At 37.1% G+C, this 13,035-nt stretch overlaps 1 protein-coding gene across 1 annotated transcript in view; it reads right to left on the bottom strand.

Annotated features, from left to right (window-relative positions):
- Positions 1-244: 244 nt before the first annotated feature.
- fhl3a (four and a half LIM domains 3a) overlaps positions 245-13,035 on the bottom strand; it is a 34,853-nt gene continuing 22,062 nt past the window's right edge. Inside the window, exons 2-6 of the mRNA XM_066682668.1 lie at positions 7,694-7,866; positions 4,990-5,164; positions 3,546-3,715; positions 2,553-2,739; positions 245-2,325 (exon numbers count right to left, since the gene is read on the bottom strand). Of these exons, the coding sequence (XP_066538765.1) occupies positions 2,174-2,325; positions 2,553-2,739; positions 3,546-3,715; positions 4,990-5,164; positions 7,694-7,849 (840 nt within the window). The 5' untranslated portion in view covers positions 7,850-7,866 and the 3' untranslated portion in view covers positions 245-2,173. The remainder of the gene's footprint in view (positions 2,326-2,552; positions 2,740-3,545; positions 3,716-4,989; positions 5,165-7,693; positions 7,867-13,035) is intronic.

A 13,035-nucleotide genomic window follows, 5' to 3' on the forward strand; every position in this document is an offset into this window, starting at 1 on the left:
CAAATCGGTTCTTCATGATTCAACTTCTAGCCTCAGCTATTACTTACACTTGTGCAGTGCTTTTCTAGGTACATCAATAGTTGCATCTAATGTAGGTCTGTAGAAATTTTATTTCAGATCTTTATTTTTATTTATTTTTTTGATTAGTTATGGGAAAAATGATTAAAAAGCAGAAATAATATTTACAGTTTCAAATAGTGACTGAAATACACACTGTATTCCAGCTACAAATAACTTCTGTGAAATAACAACAAGGGTGACACACAGGTACAAACAGGCTACACAAAATGGCTGTCAACCCATGGCCATGTCATAGTAACTTCCAGCAAGTCCTTCCCACAGCACCCAGCACTTCATTAGAGCTCCACCTAGGGACAGGGAAAGAGAGGGAGACAAGAGAGTACAGGGCAATCCACAATAACGACACAAGGGACCATACAAGTCCCGTAAAAATTTTAATTCATAAAATATTTATTAACAAATATCAACAAACATCTTTGGATCTGAATATTTTTCACACTCCCAATCATAAAGCCTGTATTATTTTTTTAAACAAACAAATCATAATAATAAAAAAAGCATTAGCCAACTCTGACTAGCCAGCATCAAAGCTCAAAGTGAATACATATTTACTTACACATATTCTAATGGTGAAATTAGTAACATTGTCTTCAATAATAAAGCAATTATCATTAAAGTCTGAAAAAAACAAATCTGAGTACAGCATGCATACCATCCAGCTGACATATTCATATTGCAACATACATAATTTCTGGGACTCGCCCAAATCATCCACTCTTAGCAATTATGGCTCAAAGAATAAGGATGTAAGGAATAACATATAAAAGACTACAAAAAATAGCTATGTGTGTTGAGAAGTGAGGAAGTATATGGTAACCCAAAGAAATAGCAAGCAGATAGAGAGGGAAGGGAGTGCTCTACATTTGGTATATACAGTGTATGCATGCTGTGTCTTTGAAATTCTTTGACTACTGTCTGTGCACAAGATACTACATTTCAAGCCATAGTGCAAATGCCTGAATCATTTCTGTAAAACATCACAATCTTCATTCCCCATAATTTGGTAAAAGCCACTTTTTTGCTCTGTGATGCATATACATATTTGAAAGAGTATATTAAGGGTAACAGTCGGAAATTGAAAGCTACCATAAGCTCAGTAACAGAACATATGAATGCACACTGCATCTAAAGTACTCACGGACCACAACATTTCAATGCTCCACTTTGTAATTATTAACATTTATATAAAATATTTTTACCTATGTGTCTCTGTAGACAATACTTCTATCCACAGCAAAAAAAAATTTTTGTATCATTCATAAAAGTAGTGGAACTCATTATTTAACGTAGATATTTATACTCAGACCATTGAAGGTCTCAGGGACTGTTTTTAATTGATTCCAATCACACTGATGAAAGTTTCTTAGTCCTTTAAAGACAGAATAGGTGAATACTTCTCTTCATTAAATTAAAGTTAGTACTTCATTTTATTTTGTTGTGGTCCTTGAGGTGAGACGCCACAGATGGTTCATCTAAATCACTGCTTCAGCTGTGCAAAAGCAAACCCTGCAGGGTTAGTAACTCAGACGTGGTGTTGCAAAATGGAAAAAATGTTGGGCTTCTTCTACCCCACCAAAACAAGCAATGCACCAGCCAACTGGGGAATCTATGAGCCCTTGAAGACAGAGCTGGACAATTAGCACTTTGAGTTTCATTAAGTTCTTTGGCTGCTGGTTTAAAAAGGGGCACTGTCTATAAATAAAACTAAGAATAAACTGGCAAAAGTTAACACAAAATAAAATGGTTTCAAAAAGTGTGCAATACACTAGCTCATAAGGCACAAGTCTGCATAGATTTATTTCTTCCAAGTCTGGTCTTGCATAGCCCCTTTGGGAGTTTTGTTACTACTCCTTCCTAAACCAACAAACCTATCACAGAACAAACGTGCTACAGCACATGCCTGTGGTCTGTCGTAAATGTTTCTAGTTTGTGTCCTGGATGAGTATCAATTGAGGATAGGACAGTTTGTATATACAGCAGTGTTTTTGAGCAGGGCCACTATGGGTGAACGCTCTAGGGATTCTGTGAGTCTATGCATGGAGGCATGCAGGCACGTGATTATGTGTGTGTTCTTGAAGTGTGGATGGAGGCTCTATAGGTTGCTATTGCAGTCACGACAGAGGATCTCGTCTTTCTCAGGGAAAAATCCAACCCCCACAAGTGACACTGAGCATCTGCTGCAGGTGAAGCAGGTCTGGTGCCACTGACGCTCTTCAAATGAGATGTACTTCCCTCCACCAAAGCCTGAAAACACATAATAATATAATTGACAATAAATTCAATTAATATGATTTTTTTTTTAACTCAGAGTGCCATAGACCAATCTTGCAACAATAAAGGAATACATGCTAATACATGCTAAAAATACATACTAAATATAATCATAGCAGAAATAAGGTAGAATTAAATCAAATGGATGCAGTTGAATAAACTAGAATCATTTTATATGCAGTTCTGTCACTTTTACACACCTGTGATTGGTTTGCTACATGCTTCACACTTCTTGGCATAAAGGTTCCCAAAGCACTTGAGGCAGTATGGACTATCGTCTCGGGAGGTGAAGTGCTGGCCAGCTAACTGTACCTTACAGCCTGTGCACAAAAAGCACTCCTTATGCCAGGGCTCATCACGGTAGGTCACTCCCCCTTTGGCCAAGACCTGAAAGAGAGGGTCAGTGTAAGTTCAATTAAAACGTCCGTCAAGGCAAATCAGCTATTCCTGCCTTTTGATTTTTTCCTTCTCCTCCAGTGTGATTCTTCTGAATTTATTTTAGAAATCTAGGAATCTACTTTAAAAAATAAATACGTAAAAAAATGTATGTTTGCAAACAATCACTGCAAGCAAATAAACTTCTAAGCAAAGAATATAGTTTACTCTTCTGTTGTGTGTTTAATTATAATTGTGTAAATCCTTTTAATTCAAATCTGAACAAATTATTGTATTTATATTATATGATGATAGAACATATGGACACACACTCTAACCTCCAAGCTGATGTATATTACTAGCCCTGAAGAGAAGATGAATATTTGCCAATTGTTTGAGAGGGGCATATTTTTATTTTATTTATTATTATTAATTTTTAATCAAACTAAGTTTGATTAACAACTAAATGCTGTAAATGCACAAACCCTATTGAATAAATTGGGTGAGAATTCCACTTTAATATCGCAAGCCAAAACCCCAGCAGGGCTACTAGTTCAAACCTTTTAAATTACAGCAATAATAATAGCTTCTCTAAGAGTGAAGTTAATTATATAATTTACACCACCATCTTGTTGAATTGCATTTGAAAGCGACACTCTATATCAAGCTGTGACAAACCGCAAAGACACTGACAGACAGCAGGAAACAGGAATGGCGTCACGGCTAAAACTTTGAGAGGAATTTGGCTTTGGACTGATTAGGAACACATGGGGAAACTGCTTGAAGCCAAGGAGCTGTGTTAAAGACCCACCACTAACCTGTTTGCAGCGGGTGCAGCGAGGGGCAAACTTATTCTCATAGCAGGGCACACAGTAGTGGTCATCTTTATCTGGGATAAAGGACTTGGAGCCAATAGGCTGCTCACAGCTGTTACAAATGAAACAGCCCTCATGCCATGTGGAGCCACCATACTCTAACTTCCTAGTTCCTGAGACAGAGAGAGAGAGAGAGAGAGAGAGGGGAAAGGAATGCAATAATGAATGAATGAATGAATGAATGGTTGGAGAGAGTATAAGTCGGCAGTAAAATGTGCTTTACAATCCAAGAGCCTCTTACAGTAATCATAATTTTATCTTTACAGTGGCACTGTGACAGAGGGCTAATTTTTAACTTAGCAAGCAAAATTCCAAAGAAAATATATCAACATGAATAGAGCTTTAAAGGTGACAGCAAAATGGTCTGATATCATTAATGTTAACAAGTGTCCTTCAAAGTCCAATAAATGTTCACAAGTTCCACAGATCAAAAAGCCAGCTCAGATTTTCCTCAAGGGGGCCACATTAAAAGGATGAGTGCAGCTTTGCTCTGCAAATGAGAGACAGAGATATAATCCTAAAGCTTTTTTGAAGAAGTATTCTGTTACACAGCTAGAGTAACTCTTTCAAGTTGAAGACACCGTGGGGAGAGTACAGAAGAAGACACTTTTGCACTGTAGACCACTTGGGGTGAAATTCATGTATGCAAAGTGAGCTCAAGTGGATTATTGTAATACAGAGACAGCAAGCTTTTGTTCCTGACTTGCTGACTTCAGTCCACGATCAGAGGTCCTGACCACTAACCATGTGTTTTCCTCCAAAATGAAAGCCTCAGTGTTAAAACAAGCCTTGCCCAGCCAGGTCAAAGTGATCACTTTCATTGTTCACAGTATTTTTGGAGAAATGCTTAAGACAAGATGACCTCTTTTGTGTTGTGATTTAAAATAGGGGCATAGTGCAAAAAAAAAGACTGCTATTTTTACACAAATGCGAGAACAAAACACTTATTTATGCTTGGAATCCTTTACTATTTTATGACTCCTTTTCTGGCTGATACAGGCCTGCTGAAATAGTTTACAGGCTTATCTCCTCCTCGCATCAGATGCTTGGCAGCCAGCCAGGCATGAGGATTTGGCAGAGAGAGAGCTAAGATCGGCAAACTGGCAATTATTCTGTCATATCTATCTGGTTTCTGACTGCCTCTTTCTCTCCTTCTCTCTCTCTCTCTCTCTCTCTCTCTCTCTCTCTCTCTCTTTCTCTTTAGCTCTGGCAGCTTTTGATCATTCTGTTTTGCCTGTCCATTCTTACCTGAGTCACCTTCATGTGCATATCTGTGGTAATGAACAGATGTCTCATCTGAGCACAGTGTGATGATCCATGGCTTTACAAACAGAAAGACACATGACTCATGTCTACAGGGTGAGTGCTGGGCTAAGGTTCTTCATACCAGGCATGACAGTCTTATCGCAGGCCACGCATTTGGAGGAGAACTCATTGCAGTAGCAGTCATTACAGAGCAGGGCATCGTCCTGGCTGGTGAAAGGTTCATCAGCCAGAGAGCGGTCACAGCGGAAACACCGGAAACAGTGTTCGTGGTAGTGCCTGTCTTCATAGAACAGCTCCTGCACACACAGACACACACACAATTTAGTTGCTTGAAACCTATATGTAACTAAATTACACTTGTGTTTGTAAATCATAAAGTTGACAGTTGATTGCCAAACAAACTGCAATAATGCACCTTGTGATCATGAAACACTCCAGGGATTCACTTCAATTCACAAGGAAATAAAACAGGTAACTTCACCAGGTTTACTGTAACGATCATTCTATTCAACTTAATTTCTTAAAGCTAAAGTCTTTTTTACACAGCTGCCTGAAACGTTACCCCCTGCTTGTTCCACTAGGTAGATTATATGTGGATAAATAACTTTCCACTCTAAAGATGTCCTCTAATTTTACACAAAGACAAGGTTTCTATGGGATTCAACTGATTAAGGTGTTACTCGAGGTGAGACTCAAATTGTGTCCTTGATGTGAGAAGACTCAAGTACAATCACAATGGCTACTTAGATATAAAAGGTTAAAGGTCAATGTTTTTCAAAGCCTTCCATGGCATTTGGGGCCAGTTATCCTTTAGAGATCACATTCCATCTTTCTGAGTATCATTTTTCTGATATTATCAACAACAACAATCAAAGTTGGAGTTGGAAAAACTATGCAAAAATGATATGTTTGCTGAATGTTCTCAGTTCTAATTTGTTCTCAAATGTCTTTTGTGATACATCATTTAAAAAATGCTCCACATATCTATCAGCTTTCATGTAATTATATCGCACGCAACAGGCGAAACAAATGGATAATAATGAACAATACAGAACTCTGCCAGAATTGACATTTCCTATTCTAACCACAGGCATTTCTGATTAAGACACCAGACACTGTAGAAAATAACTGCATATGTGACCTTTAATTTTTTTCTGCATGTGTGTGTGCATGCGTGCGTGTGTGTGTGTGCACTGAGGGGCTTCTGAACCCCTCGTGTAAAATACACAAGACGAGTAAAATGTTTAACTTTAATTGTACACAGCCAAGAAAAGTCTTTTTATTGTCTGCTGTCCCTCGACATCAGTAACTCATCAGATTATTGGGTGTGAGTCCAGAGTGTGATCTCCATCTCCACTGCAACTGTAGAGCTGTTTCCTGTCATGTGTTTATTACTTCCCTGAATTATTTGCTCTGGCTCCTTGCACTTTAAATTTAAAGGGGATTAATCTTGCTCTTAAATTGGTTAGAGAAGATTAGTGGATCATTTCATTTTGGGGAAGTGCTGTGAAGTGTCTTACTCACTTGCTGTTTGGACTTTCTAAAAAAAATTATTAATTGAATAATGCATAGTTTTGATCTTTTCTGGCTCAAACGTGTCCGCTGCAGCAGAGTTATTACTATTGATTTCTATGGAGTGTGAATATAATTACACCAATAATTGATTTTTTAAGTTAGTTTTATTTCAGTTAGGTCAATATTTCTGGTTATATTTGTTGTTGTTATTATTATTATTAGTATTACTATTATATTGTTTTAAGATTTTGGCCTCATCTATATGTATCTGGATATTTTTGAAAACAGAAATTTTCTCCCTTGGCTTTTGAAAATAACCCCATCCAGACAGATGCAAAAATGTTTGCATTTCAATGTCCAGTCAGGGACCATACAACATCGTCAAAACTCCATGAGAGAGAAGCATGAGAGAAACACTGAGAATAAAGCCAAAATCACTGCATACTCCCTATGTAGTGCACTGTGCAAGTCAGGATTTCTGAATGTAGATCTAGATAGAATAGCACATTAATAATTTCTAACACAACAACATTTATATTTATTGATATGTGAGAATCTGAAATATTCATATGTATTCTTTGTAGTTTCATGACTTATGTAATTTACCACATTAAGAAGCAGACCTGCAAAGGAGTTTTTAAAAAAATTCTCCACCATTTTCACTGACCTAAAATACAATTTTCATGTGGACACTAGGCCAAAATGCCTTTTTTAAAAGTTTTTAAAAATATCCAGATATATAAGGATGGGGCTTTTGTCACCTTCCTTAACATATACTGCTACATATTAATAATGCTTTAATTTACAATGACTTTGCTTCACAAAATCTTGCAAACAACCTTTCTTCCACAGTATAAAGTGAAGTATAAACTTCTTAGAGATTCTACCCGTTCACACTCCCAATTTTTATAGTATTATAAACTCTATTTAAAAAATAATTTACTTAATGCAATGATCTCGTTGGTGTGATGTTTATAATGGAGATTTAGCATTGTACTAATGCTGTATGACGGATATTTTATGAAACCACAGTAAAACGCATGATCTGTTTATTTTTCTTTCTGCAGAACTATATACACAGCATTGCCTTAAGGCTAACCACAAATCAAAACACAAAAGTGCAATCACTTAAAATTTAGACGCACGCACAACACACTCTCTGCTTATTTGGATGAAAAATAAATAACATTCACCATAGACCAATACACAAATGCATCTTGTTTTTGTAATTGCCTGTCACAACAAGACGGGCATTCCTTCTACCTTAGAACTGCAGAACAATTATGTTTATATAAATGTAGAAAACTCACCCTTGCATCATGTCCAATAAGCTCCTTGCACTCATCACATGTGTTGGCGAACAGGCTGTCGTAGCAGGGGATGCAGTAAGGATTGTCCTCTGCCTGAATGTACTTCCTGCCATACAGGGATTCCTTGCAGTGGTCACAGTCAAAGCGCTCACTCATGTTGTCTTTGTAAGTCACTGTAATACACACAGGCACACACACACACACACACACACAGCTGTTAACCACAGATGTGCAATGAAACAGGTGGGAGGGAGAGAGAGAGAGTGACATACACAAAGAGATATCTCTCTGATGAGACACTACAAAAATGGCCATTAACTTTTATGGCTCCTTGATAGCAGGTCAGGGATATAGAATTAGCTTGCTGGTTTAGAGAGAAACTGCCACTCAAACCCTAAACACTCCTTCTATTATTGTTGAAAACATGTTTGTGCCTGAAACTTCAAATGGAGTTATAAAATGACAGCAAAAACATGAGAAAAGTACCACTATGCTGCAGAGGGGACCAATGTTTGCCTGCTGCACCTTTAAAATATTTATGTGAGAACCGTTTATGGCAGGGATATACGGACCACCTATGGAGAAGATGAGCAGAAAGGAAGATGCTGTGTGTGTGTGTGTGTGTGTGTGTGTGTGTGAGTGAGTTTTTGGGAATGTGATACGGTGAACTGAAATACAGAAATGTAAATATGAGTTCAGTCTTTAGCGGGTGCTGTGGGTGTTGGACACTATTACTGTTTACAAAGCAAAAACAATAGATTAAAATCTCTTTCATATTAAAAAAAATTCTTATACAAACTTTCTGTAAATTTTTTCTGTAAAGTTTTCTGAGAGTATTCTATAAATGCCACTGCTGATAACATCACTGCCTCAGGTTAGCTAGCTAGCATTTTACCTCAGTAAACTGCTAAATTCCAATAGGGAAATGATGAGGGTCTGTGGGTGGACAGTCAGCAAATTAATGATAATTCACCTGAAAATTAGTAAAATATACAGATCTTAGAAAAATGAGAATACAATTTTATATAAATAATTAAATAATAATTTTATAATAAATAGGCTAGGAGAAATTTCAACAGAATACAATCTGTACAGATTAAATTCAACCAAGTAAAAATGATGCTGTTTACATGCGTTATTGTTATTCCATGTTAGCCACATTTTTAATATCAACTGATTTACAGTTAGAATTTTACGTTTTACAATGTATATGGTTACTTTAGGCTTTACCTAAATTCTGAAGTTTGCCTCAGTCCCAGGTTCTCTCCCTTGTATGCAGTTGTTGAAAGCTCCAACTGGAGTTCAGCATATTTTGCAGAACACTTTCATCCCACACACAATCATATAACTCACATGACCTTAAATATAGCACTTGTCACATACTAAATATTGTTCCAGCCTTGAGAAGCAGTGTGATCAAGTTGCGAAAACATTACAAAGGAGCTGGAGGAAAGCTGCATGTGAAGTGATACGCTGCTTAGGCGAGGCTAACTTGCCCTATCTATTTCCACCACCCAGCAACAATAATAATAATTACATGTACAACTGAGCAGTCCTAGAATGATTACACGAGCAATGAAGCAGTTCTCTAAATCTGTCTGTGCTGCCTGTCTTCCACAGACCCATAGGGATAGCGTAATCACTGGCTGGAGGATGAAAGAGAGAAACCATGTCTTCTCCTGTTTCCTAATGTCTCGTCTCAGTTGACATAAAGGCCCATAAGAGTGTGGGTGTGAGGGCTTCAGATAAAAAGGACACCATTCCTCTTTGAGATTCATAAATAATCAGCTGACATGCTTTTTCTAGGATGACACAGCTCACCCTCTCATGAGAGGGGCCTGCGAGGACTCTTTACAATACATCTGCTCGTAAATTAGCCAACACTAGCGTAAGTGTCTCCTGCGGCGCAGAGGCCGCCCCTTCCTCACATCATTATAGCACTGCTAATGAAGGAACCCAAGCCTTTGCCTGCAGGGCCTCCCACTCTTACACGCTACAGCAAGTCCTTAGCAAAACCAGCACTCGCATCATCATGAAAAACACAGTTGCTCAGTGGTAGCCACTGTAAAAAGTGTTTGTAAGAGATGAGGGGAAACATTCAGAAGGGTGGGGTTGCCATTTAGGCCAAAGCATATGTTCTGCACCTTGGCTTCAACCAAAGAATCCTCTACTTCACCCGTTATGACTCAGCACTAATGCTCACTGCTAAATTCCTACTTGCATGTATGAATGGCTTGAACGTTGTGCTGGGAGATATGACTGCAAATCAATATCTTGGATTAACTAAACATTTTTCATTGATTTTAGTTAATGCAGAATTAATTTGTTTAGGTTATTTGCCCTCATAGTTCGCTGACAAGGCCTGTGGTGTAAATAGGCTCAGGTATTAAAGATCGTATATTTTTTTCTAATATTGCAGGGAGCTTGTCTGTCTATTTTTTTTGGTTTGTTTTATTTTTTGAGCCATGCACTGTTCATATTTGTTGAACTTCAAGTGATCGTGCTTCAAGTATTGAAACAAACATATGGTATTAACTTTGGTCACTGAAACATTTACATTTGACTTTTTTATGTTCACATTCACTAGTGCTCAAACTACGGTGAAGGTAGATGGGGTCCCAATAATCTACATTTTATTGATGCTTATGTATTGGCATAGATGATGGCATTTGGCAGACAAATACATAAAAATGTATGTAGTGTTAAAACGGATTAATAGTTTAACAAAATGTCTCTATATTCTATGTCCAGAATATTGATTGCCTCAGGATAGATATAAGCTTTATTTAGAAGATAAATTAGCAGCGGGCCCTCTCAATATACAAGGGCATTGCACATTCTGATTCCAAAGCCTGATAGAGAAAAACCTATTTGCTTATTGTGTTAAGGGCTTAAAACATTGTACAAGCATATGCACAAGCAGTTAAGACAATAATTACCCCAAGAGTAAGTGGACTCAAAAAATGAACCTAGGGCAGCTCATGTTTTTTTCTCAGAAGAAAGGGGATGATGTCATCATTGACCCTGGGTTAAAACATGATTAAACCAAGAAGCTGGGAACATGAACTAAGCCTTCTGCCTGCACTTAAAGGACCCAGAGGGGCTTGGTTAAAGCCTAGAAGATTTATCAAATCATTTCAGGTCTGATTTGTATACATGGCTATCACTCATAAAAAGCATAATGTAGAATTATTTCAAGCTTCGGCATGTGCTACTGTTTCACACTGTTGTTATTAGGGTTGCAAAGGGGTGGCACATTTCCGATAAATTTCCAGTGAATTACTGATTACTTTCCATGGGAACTTTAGCTCGGGAACTTTGGAAATATACCAAAAAGTAAACTTTCCATGGAAATTTTGGGAAAATTGAGAATTTATGGGAATTTATTTTTTGAATTAATATGAAATGTTTTATAATTTAAAGGAACTACATCAATGTACCTTTTTTTTGTCAACAGCCGAAATGAAAGCATAACAATACAAATAATGACTATGACACCCTGTAATGTCATAGTTGATGCATGTGGCATTCTTATTTAATCACATTGGTCAAAATAGGGACTGCAAAATAAAATAAACAAATTTGTAGATCTAAATATGTGTCTGAAAAATATATGAATGAATTTCCAGCAAATTTATAAATAAGAAAGTGTCTGAGTTTAATATGTGCAGTGTCACATGTTTAGAGTAAACTCACATGATCAGAACTGATTATGTCCTGGTTGAGCCACAAGAAGACGACGGCTGCATCGAAGCTCTCAAAGAAAAGTTTAATCAAGTATGTAAACGTAAAGAGGGGACAATTGTTTTTGAAATATAAAATCGTTGAAGTGTCTAATGTGGATATATGCATTTACATTTACTCAACTTTATTTAGTGTGGTCATGGGATGAGTAAACATGCTGAAGGCAACAATAGTTACCTGTGGGATAACACAATGCAACTGAGTATATACTTATACACATATATATTTCTTCTTTTACCAAACTTTCTACAATTTTTTTTTAGCTTCACTTTGAGTCAAATTCTAGATATGTTGGATCTAAGTGACCATCTAGACAAGGCATGCAAAATTGCAGTGATCTCTCAAAATGAGTAAGATGCTGTCCTCAAAGATTGTGATAGTGATGGATCAGACTTGGAGTAAGAGGGGGAGACAGGTAATTTGCCAGCCAGGCTATTAAATGCATATTCTCAACCTATGTACACGGTTTCCTTCCATGATCCAAAAACACACATGGGTAAGTGGATGGGAGACTCAAAACTGTCCATAGGTGTGAGTGAATTTGTGGGTGTGTATCGCCCTGTGAAGGATTGGTGCCCCCTCCAGTGTGTGTTTTCTCCTTGCTCCCAGTGATTCTGGGTAGGCTCTGGACCCACCATGAGTCTGAACTGGATAAGTGTTACAGACAATGAATGAATGAATGAATGAATGAATTTTTCATTACATGTTCCACGATGGAAACAATGTTGATGTTTGACGTTGTATTATCTTTGCTTTCAGTATTTATAAGTTTTTTTCAACATGTAAAATAGTCACACTAGAATATAATAGAGCATTCTTTTGGAAATGATGGGGTTTGCTAATGAGGAAGTTTTAAATGGGATATGAACTAGGCTAGGACAAACAAGAATGTAAATGACTGCATAGGACAAATATGTTAAATGCATATGCACCATACTATCCCACTGGTCACGATTGTGACCAATCATATAACAAACATATTCACCAATTTTCCTTAAAAAGGTAAAAAAAAGTGATTTTTGAATGTTTTTAAATGGTTAATAATGACATAAAAATTAGATTTTTATATGTCTGGATAAAATTGGGATTTAATGGATTAAAATTAAATTACAGTGTAAAAACAATAAAGCTAATGGTCTTCAAAATGTTACATAAATAATACTTTGAGAATTACACATTGATTTAATAGTTGCTTAAACGTTCCAATGCTCTTACTGTCAATGAAAATATGAACTTCATCAAAACTTACCTGACTTTAGGCAGTCCTTTGGTTCAAATGTGTGCTTTCAGTAGTGGTGAGTGTCAGGTTTCTAGAAATCATCTGGATGTATGCTGTACATGTGATGGAGGAATGTACAGTGCAGGGGGTGTGGTCTCAGTAGCCCTTCAGTGTGTAATGTGCCATGTGCCATGTGCCTGGGATTGAGCAGCAGCTTTTGCTACTCAGCAGTTTTTGTATCATATCTAAATATTTTAGACAAGATTATGCTTCAGTATATTTTTTAGAAACTATATGCAAGTTTCTCACCTTCAGCTTCAAATATTCTCATTTTATTCCCATTACTTCTCTTTAATTCCCATAATTACCCATTAATTCC

Source organism: Hoplias malabaricus, chromosome 10, assembly GCF_029633855.1.
Source record: "Hoplias malabaricus isolate fHopMal1 chromosome 10, fHopMal1.hap1, whole genome shotgun sequence".
NCBI lineage: Eukaryota > Metazoa > Chordata > Actinopteri > Characiformes > Erythrinidae > Hoplias > Hoplias malabaricus.